At 42.7% G+C, this 12,506-nt stretch overlaps 1 protein-coding gene across 2 annotated transcripts in view; it reads right to left on the reverse strand.

The window, feature by feature from the left end:
* Window positions 1–12,506, reverse strand: part of LOC126108676 (poly [ADP-ribose] polymerase tankyrase-1-like) — a 232,661-nt gene that overhangs the window by 186,767 nt on the left and 33,388 nt on the right. For both annotated transcript variants that reach the window (XM_049913985.1, XM_049913987.1), the window contains exon 5: window positions 8,953–9,102. In XM_049913985.1, the coding sequence (XP_049769942.1) occupies window positions 8,953–9,102 (150 nt within the window). The remainder of the gene's footprint in view (window positions 1–8,952; window positions 9,103–12,506) is intronic.

Consider the following 12,506-nt stretch of genomic DNA (forward strand, 5'->3'; position numbering starts at 1 on the left):
CCCACTGCTGCACCTTTTGTATGACTTCCAGCAGTCGACGTTCAGCCACCAACAGAAGAGGAGCAAAGGGAAATACAAAAATCATCAGCATATAGGTGGTGAGATATTGAGGACCATTAACGATGATTAAAAAGATTGGAACGCTCAGGACAGAGCCATTTGGGACCCCATTCTCTTGGATGTGAGGCGGACAGTGTGAGGCACCAGCTCGAGCTCTGAAATGCGTAGTGACAAAAAGTTCCGTATAAAAATCGGGAGCGGGCCCCAAAGACACCACTCATGCAGAGTAGAGAGGATGTGGTGTCGCCAAGTGATATTGTAGGCTTTCGTCAGACCAAAAAAGGCGGAAATCAGGTGCTGACGCCAGGAGAAGGCCAATCAGATGGCAGTCTCCGGGTAGAGTAAGTTGTCAGTGGTGGAGCGAACTCGCCAAAAACCTCCCTGGGAGGGAGCCAGAAGACGCTGAGACTTGAGGAGCCAACACAATGGCCAGCTCACCATACATTCAAGCAGCTTGCACAGAACGTTGGTGAGGCTGATAGGACGATAACAGCCCAAATCTAGCAGGTTCTTACCAGGCTTTAGCACTGGGATGATCATACTTAACTGGTACTGCGATGGGGACTCGCCATCGCTCAAGATTCAGTTGATAATGGCAAGGAAGTGACACTGATAATCCACTGACAGACGTTTAAGCTTTTGGGAATGGATGTGGTCTGCCCCAGGGGTTGAGTCAGGAGAATTGGCAAGGGCACTGAGCAATTCCCACTCACTGAAGGGTGCACTATATGGCTCGGATTGGTGTGGAGCGAGAGATAGGAATTGTCGTTTCACCACTGTTTAATTCTCAGATGCAGAGGTGCAAAGATAATGATCCACAAGACATTCTGTAATTATGTGTGGATCGGCATATACAGTTCCATCTAGAATTTCCATGTATACCTGCAGGACTCTCATATCCATAAAGGCATCTGAGCTTGGTCCAGACCTGGGAAGGAGAGGTTTTTGTGCAATGGTGGAGATGTATCGTTCCCAATACTCCCATCATTCAATGAGCTGACAGACCTGAACACGATGCTGTTTCAAGGTAATGAGGTGCTGTAGAAATCCATGGCACTTATGATGTTGAAGGGCCCACCTACAGTCTCTAATGGCCACAGCGATTCTGATTGACCACCAAGGCACTGACTTCCACTGGGGCAACCTGAGGAACAAGGGATTCAAGATTCAGATTGGGCAACAATGGTAGTAATGGTGGTCCCATTCAAAGGAGATTCAACAGTTGTAGTGCACTTGAAAGCATCCCATTCAGCATTGGTAAGAGCCCATATGGGCAAGTGTCCAGGCGATGCTGGGGTAGGGACTGAAAGAGTGGAAAGTGGTCACTACCAGTGGATATAAAGGAGCAGACCACGACTGCAAACCAAGGGATCAATGGCTCAGTGTGTGTCATATGCCACACTAAAGTGAATGGGGGCACCTGTAATGAGGAGGCAAAAGCTGAGGTGAGTTAGTAGATCATTGAAAGCCTTACCACAGCAGCAATCTTGGTTCCACCCCAAACAAGGTTAGATGCATTAAAATCACCCAGAAGTAGGAAAAATGGGGGTGGGGGTGGGACTTGAGAAGTAAGTGCAGCTAATACGTGGTGCAAAACTTCATCGTCTGGAGGGACGTATATATTGCTGATGGTAACTTCCTGCATTGTCCTCACAGTTCCCAAAAGTGTTTCAAGGGGCATAGGTTCGCTACAGACATAGACATAGATGCAGACTCCACCTTGCAGTCTGTCACAGTCAGTGCAATTTTTGTAGTACCCATGTCTGGCACAAAGGGCTGGGGTCCACATCACAGGAAACCACGTTTCCTGAAAAGCAATGCAAAACGCAAATGTAATGCTTAAAAGTTGTCATAATTCAGCGAGGTGGGAGAAAAAACCGCCGCAGTTCCACAGGAGCAATAGGTAGTCAGTCATTTAGGAATGCATGAAGGGATGAAGGAGACAGTTTATGCCTCAGTGTCACCATGAGTGCTGGTATCCAGGACTGTTGCATCTGAAGCGTCAGCAAGATCTAGGACCTTGAGGGATTCTACGATCTCCACCTCGTCCTCAGACCTGGAACTGCTAGGGACTGGTGGTGTTGGGACCACTGGTGAGCCATAGTAAGGTCAGTTTGAAAAGCACGCCACAGCACGTAGCGTGAAGCAGTCGCTCTCCTTTCTCTGGCGGTGGTGCTTTTGTCGCAATTGAAGGCTTCGGTGTCTCCCTCTAGAGGGAAAGGGGAAAAGTGGGCTGTTCGCGTGGGTTTATGATGTGGCTGTATGGGCTCTTGTGGAGAGTTTGCAGTTGTGGCATGAAGAAGCGACTTCTCTGCTGGTGCCAGAGGGACAGCGCGCAGACCGCGGCACCAGCGTAAGCGACGCGAACAGCGGCTCCATGGTATGCGGCGTTAACTGCTCGTCGCGAAAGGAATCTTACTGAGCGTGGGTCGCGAGGGGCCTACTTTGCAGTTCGGCCGTATGCTGTCGACCGGCAAGGAGGTTCTGAAAATCGGCGCGCCTTCCTGCGTCCGTTGAAATGGCTGGCAGCGGGCGGCTCGGCAGAGGTTTTGCGTTGGTTCATCCTGGGAGTCGTAACGCACCAGAAGTTGAGTATTGATTGTTACTAGATTTTATGAAGTTTAATTGAATTCAATTTACTTATTCTTGTTAATTATATCAACCGTATATTTTGTGGGTTTCCCGCCATTCATTCTCGTCTGCCCACCTGCGGGAAGGTGGTAATATTAAAAAGGGTGGTCCGTTTGTCCCCTTTTGAGGACGAAAGCGGGGGTGGTGGTCAGATTAAATTTGTGGTTCGGATTGCTTCTTTCCTCTCCCAGCTTACCTACAGGTTTGGTTCAAATGGCTCTGAGCACTATGAGACTTAACATCTGAGGTCATCAGTCCACTAGAACATATAACTCCTTAAACCTAACTAACCTAAGGACATCACACATCCATGGCCGAGGCAGGATTCAAACCTGCGACTATAGCAGTCACACGGTTCCGGACTGAAGCGCCTAGAACCGCTCGGCCACCGTGCCCGGCCACCTACGGGTTTATTCGACTGTTAGCCTCTACTATATCTGTGAAAGTCTAATGCACCAATGGTTGTACTGTTTAAGATGCAAGGCACTAAGAGTGATCCATTCTCTCGCCTGCCATAACTGGTATTACTAGACTCACATGTAAAAGGTTCTCCTAGAAAGAAAAAAAAATTCCTTTTTCCTCGTAGTAAGAACTAGTCAATTGCATAAGGAATTCCTGCTCATCTGGAAGCTCTAACTTATGTAAATTTGTGTTTATGTATATATGGCTATAATCAAGCAAGGTTGTTAATGTATGCCGTAGTGGATTATTTTATATTGTTTATAGTCAGCAAGAACTGTTGTGTGTTTTTTCAGTTCAATACCTTTTAAGGCTTTTACTCAAAGTGCTTACGTGTTTTATACAGTAAGTTGGTTATGAGTGTCTTTTCTTGCCATGCAAAAGTTTGCCATTTCATTACGGGTAGAAATGGTTGCCTTGAAAGGAGAATGTTGTAACGGTTCGCAAGTCTCAACATGTGGTGCTGGAATTGCTGTGGGAAAAGATATGCCCAAATTACCAGCAGTTAAAGCACCATATAGGGGGTAGGACGTATCACATCGATATACCATCACCTTGATTTTTTGGGAAGTGAACCACCCACAAAGGGCAAGATGTAGGCATCAGTAGCAACCCTATTGTTTTTCAGTCCTGTGTAGATATGCCGAATGAAGTGAACATCCCACTGCTCTAAATTGGTGTGGTGCTTGTCGTCAGATTGCAAGAGAAGGTCCTGGTGGAAAATAATCCCCTCGACCATGTTGTGGGGACCATGTTGATGGGGGATGACAGAAAGAGGAATATGATTGAGCAGGTCACAGGCGAGCAATGCCCAGGGCTGGGCTGAGGATACTGTCTAATTTAGGACTGCCACATTTCTCATTTTCGATAATACAGCCACTTCGACAAACTCGTCTTCCAGGTTCTTGATAAAGAAAATAGAGGCTTTATAGCCAGAAAGCAGTGCCCATCTATTCTGCTGCAGACTAAATACCTTGGCGAACAAGGTTCTCTCTTTTCCATACTCCTTTGTTCCTCCCATGGTGCAACTACGGAGGCCAACAATTCAGGATCATATCTGTCAACATTGTAGTTTACCCTGCCCTTCTTAGAGATTGCTGGCGCCAGTCCCCAACAAGAGATGACCTGGTGCACTTTATTGCAGGTCGTGCGCCCTGATGCCACGCACTCTGATGAGAGGCTCTCTCCACAGGGCCACCCAGCCACAGCAAGCCACCTGGCACGATGGCTGTGGCCGGGAGTCTTGATTCCCCAAGAAGATGGGCATGTACTCCTTGGCAAATGTGGGGAGTTTGCAGCTCAGGCATCAGCAGTGCGATCCCTGTGTTGCTAGGGGGCAAGTATCAAGAGGGTACCTGACAGCTGCCCAAGATGGATGGCTACCATGCTGGATAGTAGATGCAGAGAAATCCTCTATGGTGAGTGGGATGAAGGAGGACAGTGGAGAATGGGATGTACCCTGGAAAGTGACATCACCCAAACAGCTGAATTGTTGGCGGAGTTGAACAGCTGTGACAATAAGAGGTGGTGAAGATCTAAATGTATAATGGATGTCTGGTGCACCATGTAAGGTGTCCTTACCAAAATCGTCTGTATGTCTGTAGAATTTGGGAAGTTCGAGGTCAAACCTTAAAAGGGGACCAGAACTTATTAGGCTGAAAAGTGGGATACTCCATTCCATCGCCTCTTCCAATAAGCAGGAATACCTTGGGTCTAGTCTAACCCCCAAATCGACAGGGGGTGCAGGTGATTGCGTCTCTCAAGTTTTCATAACTCTATAAATTGGTATAATTCCTTTTCTGTTCTGTTACGTACTTTACCGAGATTCCACTAATATATGGAAATAAAACTGACAGCTGAAAGTTTGAGCCAAGTGAGGTCGTTTGATAGGATGACCTATTAGTTAAGGCTACTGCTTGTTGCAAATGTTAAAGAAGTATTTTACACCAATTATGGCGCAAATTTTCAGTTGTTACTAAATACTGAAACGTCAAAAACTAATTTGAAGGAAAAATGCAGGAAATCACATAAAAATTAAACTTCACTCTACAACATTCCATAACCTTATTCTGCTGATGGATATTATTTTTACGTCGTTCCCTTCATAATGACCCATCATCATTTCCTTTTGACGACCATAACGAACTGGTACATAATTATTTATTCGCATTAAAGTAATATTTTAGTTACAATAATATACTACATACAATATATTTTAAAGTTTTTCCTCGACAGTATGTACACTGTGTTTAACAATATCGTATGTTTTGTGGTGTGCATGTTTGTTTGTCACCTCAAGCAGAGAGGTACCTGGCATTTCTACAGATTCTCGCTGTGGTCTGTCGCTTTAATAATTTTTTGGATACTTTCTTCTCGTTGGCTGTTTGTATGCACCTCTTCTTGTGTTACATCACCTGCATTACTTTTATGCAAGACATTTGGCAAATGCTTGTCAGTTTCCAGTTCGTGATGTAACTTAAGAATAAGTGTTCTGTCTTCCATGATTATGTATTACTGTGTGTGAATTGTATTGTATGGCGTACGAGACTTTTAAATGTAACTTGGGTCCACAGTTCATGCATGCCCATGGCTGACTATCCTGGTTCACCAAAGCACACAGTGCTGGAATCTCTGTGGAGCAGGCGTTGTGTTTCCTTAAATTCACTTATGGACTTTGTACCAAAATATAAACTTTGCAGTACTTCTTTCACTCCCATATATTCCCTTGAATAATAACGAAATTCTTATGTCACACAATACCTTACTGTATAACGCCTTAATTATATTAAGAAGGCACGTTGAATACGGTCATTGTTGCTAATTGTGGGCATGCATACGCATTGTTCACGTGCAAAATACATTGTCTTTGACTTTAACAGTAAGTGCATTAGCAATGAAATCAGTATATGGCCCTGTCCATGCGCTACTAACATATGACACAGCTCTCTTGGAAGCCTTACTACGCTTCGCAGTAGGTGCATAAACACACTGCCTGTGTCCACTGGCCTATGGAGGCACAGTGAGGCTAGGACAGAGGAGCATGCTACTCAGAATGCTGCGTGCTTTTGGCACCTCGTCAGTAGAAGCCTTGTGTGTGATTCTGGGGTCTTGCCGCATTGACATCATTATCCACCACAGAGCGGCGGTGTGCTGGGTCATGAGGGGTACACATGACTAGATTCCAGTGATAACAGGGGAAAACATTGTAGACATGAGTCAATTAAATAACTGCCACCTTGACACCTGAAAAATGGACTGGGAGATGACCGACAAAGGCCATCGTGTTTTCTCCTTCTTCCACTATTTACAAGTACAGCTTCATCACAAGCATACGAATCCAAGCCGTGCCGTTGTTCACATTGCGACTGGGCTTGAACGGAGTGGTCCTTAGCTAGAGTACTACACGCACATGTGGGGCATATGGGTTTCCTGAACATGTGACATTACATTCAACACCCTCACACATATAAGATCTGTAACAGAGCATAACGACATCAAAGAAATGCTACGAGACCCAGACAAATAGTGTTCTCTAAGCAACGCAACTGTTAAGGTTTCAAGAACACTGCACGAAATCTACAGATGAGGGAACTCACATGGCAGATCTCAGACAAGCACATAACAACCACAACAACACGATCCTTGGAAGGACACAAACTGAGGCACACCACAGACATTGATGTAGGTGCAGGCACAGAAAATGACACAAGCACAGCAACAACATCAGACAAAGACTCATATTATAAGAGGTTCAATACCTAAAACAGACAAAAAAAGATAACTATAAGAAAGGAGGCATCACATGTGATTTTTTCATTTACCTGATATGCATTTTCAATACAACAGTTAAAAATGGGAAGGAAAACGACTAATTGAAGAACTGAGACACTCATTACATCTAAGGATTATGCTATATGGTGAGGCGAATCTTAAAGTTCTGTGGTTCCACTCCAGCCCATGACATTGCTTAAAGATAAAAACATCATGCTCAGAGACATACAAAATAACAGCACACATACGACATGTTTATGGGTAACTACATCTAGCCATGGCAACACAAATAGTGCAATAGTATGCCCTAAATAAGATCTAATAAGTGTCACTACTCCATAGACAGTATAAACAAATACACTCACAGTCATTCATGATGTATTTCATTTAGTAAGGTTTCTGCCAAGGCCCTCCCACATGGAATGGCCACCACACAAATCTTAATTTATATGTCATATTTTGTTTTAACAGTAATATTAGGAGATCATTCCTTTCCTATGTTTCTACTTTCTGTTCTAAATTACTATCATTAATTAATAATCTATTTCCTACAACTGATTTAATTTACTTTGTAATTCATTGTTATTACCCTCCGTTTATAGCTCAAAACTAATTTTACTAGTGATGTAGAACAATGCAGAATTATATGTAAAATTGCATAATGCACGACATGCTTTTTAAAATGTCAGGTAACAGGTCTTTAAATATGCAACAAATGTAATGCAATGTGCACTCACAGTTTTTCGTGAAGTCAACTACCATTATCTGCTACCATCGACAATCGATTTGCATAAATATAAGTCGATAGCACGATCCATTTACGCAGAAATTTCCCCATGCTGAGTCAAGATCTCTACCCACAACACCTGTGACACACAGTTAATTGCAGGGATTTGTTTACAAAAGACGTCGTACACCACAACACACGACTCGACCTGACCACACGTGCAGCAGGATTGCTTGATTAACATGAGCAGCCATATTGACCATTATGTAGTGACCACCGAAAATTTGTCCCATACTGGCTGTCGAATACGGATTTCTCGCTCATCACAAGCAGTGGCCTTTACTACTAGGCTGCCTCACCACGCGACTGCACGTGTGACTTCCAGTTTCGTTGAGTCTGATGTTCCAACAAATGATTTCCAAGAACTACTGCCAGACGACCTCATATTCGGCTCTCGTGGCAGACGGAACCTCCGTCTCTTACAGACGCCATTCATCCAATGGTGCTATTCCGGCTCATTCTGTGAAACGCAATTATAGTGTCTGCAAAACAAACATGGAAATAAAACTGACAGCTTAAAGTTTGAGCCAAGTGAGGTCGTTTGATAGGATGACCTACTAGTTAAGGCTACTGCTTGTGGCAAATGTTAAACAGGTATTTTACACCCAGTATGGCGCAAATTTGCAGTTGTTACTAAATACTGACACGTCAAAAAATAATTTGAAGGAAAAAATACAGGAAATCACATAAAAATTAAACTTCATTCTGCAACAGTCCATAACTTTATTCTGCTAATGGATATTATTTTTACGTCTTTTCCTTCATAATGACCCATCATCATTTCCTTTTGACGACCATAACGAACTTGCAGATAATTATTTATTCTCATTAAAGTAATATTTTTAGTTACAATGCATAAATTTAGCTGTAACACCAATTTTATACAACATTACTTTAGGGGATGGGAAACCACCAGTGAAACGATAACTTTCACCCGACACACCTATTCATTCACTACATTTGGAGAGTAAAAGTTGTTTATAGTACCTTTGTCAAATAACTGTGGTCTGAACGGGTTGTAATTCACACTCTGTTCCCAGAGAAATATCTCGAGATACACTATGATACATGCTTCCACAAACATCAAAAATTAACAAATAAAATGCCGTTTCTTGACAATTATAACTTCTATTTTATCGAAAAATACAATAAAGTGAAATTCTGTTTTTGGAAAAGATCACTTGGCTAACGCCCTCATAAGTGGTATGGTGAATGTGGAAATGGTGCATAGCGACAGTACTCACCGCAGGAAAGAGACGGAAGCGTCGTCAAATGTGGGAGTGGGGCAGGTAGCTGTGTGCTTTGCAGCTGGAACAGGAGCCCTGCTGCAGTTTTTGTGGCCCATGTGCAGCTGACTGGTCGGGGTGCCCTCGCTGTCTCCAGTGGCTGGAGTGCTGTGCAGAGACACAGGGTGTGGCCACTCTGTACACACGGAGGACAGAGGGCAGCCCACTGCAGACAATGCTGCTGAGAGTTTGTCCAGACACAACTAATAGAACACACACTTTCAACATCAGTAGTGGGTCCTCTGAGGGGAAGGACTTACCCCTGTGCTAATCGGTTCAGCCCCCACACTAGTAGCATCGCTTAGCAAACAACAGGCTGAATAAATTAAAGTACAAATAAAAGGTACATGCTAAGGTCAACATTTAGGTTGAACTGATATGACAACTAGTCATCAGCGTAGTTTAAATACATAAAAACAACATTCCCACAGAAATAAAAATGGAAATAATCTTTACATGTACAACTTGTACCATTATCATCAGATTGTATCGGTAGCTGTTAGGGACTTGGCTGTAGGATGCACAGCTGGTAAATTACAGAAGAGCAGATTCTGAACTGTGCACCAAAAGAAATTTAGAGAAGCAAGGGATACAGATGTGTGATACTGTGCAGCTATTCCCTTAATACGTTTAACTGTCACCAAAAGAGGCAAGTAAATATATTTGTTTCACATTGGCCAACGAGCACTCTCAATAAACTAGAGAACATTGAGGAATGAGTAAGATAAAAAAGGCAAACAGAAGCATTCTATACATACACTTATGCATGATATGTAGTCAGCAGTTGCTATTCGAATGAAAATTTTTTTATTCTATATATACAGTTCTATCAGACTGTGATAAGAAGATTTCCTGTAGAACGAAGGAAAGAGTTGGATTTAAATTAAGGAGACATGGGTTACATAACACAGGAGACAATTCAATGTTGTGTAAATACGCATTAAATCATTATCAGTCATTAAATGTGACTAAAGTAAGCTGTGGTTGCTACAAGTGAGGAGAAGATACAGGTCGATGAGTGGAAACTCTATCAGTGATCTCTTTACAAACTACTAGGACTTGTAGAGGGGGGAGAGAACGTAATATGTTGAACAGGAACTCCGTCTGGAAATGTACTGTATGCATTCTACGACAGTTTGAGTTCACATGTTTAAATCATTCACTTCTGCTTCAAGAAGTGAATTAGGCATGATGTAATACAGTTATTAGGTAACAGTCCGAAAGTAAACACAGCTAAGCATCCATTTATCAGTTCCACACATCTGTTTCCATTAACACTTAAACATTACCTTCTGCATGTACTGTTTGCCAGCTTGATCTTTTGTTTTGGAGTAATGTGAACACGTAATATTTAAGTGATAATACAAACAAGGAGGCTTATCTGATAAAGGGATCTTTCGCTGTGTTTCTTTCGAATTGTTATCTAGTAACTGTACTGCATCACACCTAACTCAGCTGCTCAAGCAGAAGTGGATGAGTTAAACATCTGAACTGAGACCGTCGTAGGAGGGAAACAGTTTGTTTCTGGACATGGATTCCAGCTCTCACTCCCCTCTACAAATCATGTAAGACTCTAAAGGAAATTTCTGAACCTACTGTACACACACACACACACACACACACACACACACACACACACACACAGACACAGACACAAAACATCTGCAAAAAGCAAATATGTGTGAACTATTGGGCATTAGGATTTTATGGTGCATTTGTTAAGTGATACAGCATATAGAAAATGATAACGAGACAAAAGGTCTTATGTATACTCATATTGTGGGAGATGTATCAGTAACTGCAGTGTATGGGGTAGGGAATGTCCTAACACTGTGAAGTTCTTTGGGTAGCCTTTAGAAACAGCATAGAGAACTACAAGCAAGGCTGCCAGGTTGGTAGACAACTGACAGATGTTCCACCAAGAAACACATACAGTGTTTTGACAATAAAACCACCTCTGCTAATGTGCTAGAGAATGGGAATGTCCAAATTACAGCACATATCCTTTGGAACAACGGAACACAAGGCGAAAGGAAATGGGAAGCGTTGTGTGGATCTGCGCATTTTGTGGATCTTTCTGGGTTGCGGAGACTGGTCTGTTGTCTCCTGAAGTGGCCACCGGCTGTTTGAGGAGTAAGTACCTACAGCTTCCTGGAGACGTACTTGTGTCACGTCCTGCAACGGATGTCTTCCTCATGATTCGATTCAGCACCGCACCCTTCTTCTTGGATTCTAGCACACATCTTAAGACCTGTATCTAATAACACTCTACTACTTGGGGAGAATAAACAAAGTTTGTTCTGTGAACCGTAGGTATATTTCAGAAATGAACATAGAAAGTGAAGGAGAAACATAGAAATCAAACTGCAGTAGTGATGTGGAAATAGCGATCAGTCTGACAGTCTTCTGCACAGCACCTATTTTTTTCCAAGGTTTCATTTTTATGTCATGACAACATCAGAGATGGAAAGTTTTAAATTCTTTTCTGATCTCTTTGAACTGCGCTGCAGAGTTCCTGGTGTTAACGCCGGACTACACGCTTGTTGATCATCGCCATCCTTCCTTTATGCAGCATATGTCGGTTGTAAGTATCTCATTGTGAACACCAGAAGAGACAGCAGACAACAATATATGTAGTATTGAGTAAAGAGATTTTGGTGAATTGCACAGCACACAGAATAAACCCTGCAGGTCGCTGCCATGGCTGCTGACACTACACATCGTTGTGTCTGGTGTAGATCTGTTGTGAGCAGCACATCACTATGTCCACCCCACTGCTGATACAGCTCCTACCCTCTTCACAGCAATATACCGCTTATTCAGATACTTTACACCAGAACCTATAAGGCTGTTGCACATATGCAGTTCAGCACATCTAATGGCCGCAAATAATGATAAAACCATTTATAAATCTACGAATAATTAAGTTCTCCAATGATTTTTTTAACCAAACCTATCCGGTAATAAACCCAGTTGGATCTAGTACTTCTTTAATTCTAACAGGTGTGAATATTACTGAACTATCAGTTTAACAAGTAACAGCAGAATAATAATAAACACGAATTCTCTACAGACGAATGGAAATGGTAGAAAGCGAGCATGGGGAAGACCAGTTTGGATTCAATAGAAATGTTGCAACATGTGAGGCAATACTGACCCTACAACTTATACGATAGATTAACGGTAGGTAAACCTACGTTTGTAACATTAGCGGACATAGAGAAAGCTTTTGAAAATGTTGACTGGAATACTCTTTTTCAAATTTTGAAGGTGGCAGGGGTCAAATAGAGGGAGCGAAAGGCTATTTACAATTAGTACAGAAACCAGATGGCAGCTATAACAATAGACAGGCTTGACAGGAAAGCAGTGTTTGGGAAGGGACTGAGACAGGGCCGTAGCGTATCCCTGATGTTATTCCATCTATATATAGAGCAAGCAGTAAAGGAAAAAAAAAGAAAAATTAAGAGTAGGAATTAAAATCCCTGGAGATGAAATAAAGACTCTGAGGTTTG

The sequence above is a fragment of the Schistocerca cancellata genome, chromosome 11 (genome assembly GCF_023864275.1).
Source record: "Schistocerca cancellata isolate TAMUIC-IGC-003103 chromosome 11, iqSchCanc2.1, whole genome shotgun sequence".
Classification (NCBI taxonomy): Eukaryota; Metazoa; Arthropoda; class Insecta; order Orthoptera; family Acrididae; genus Schistocerca; species Schistocerca cancellata.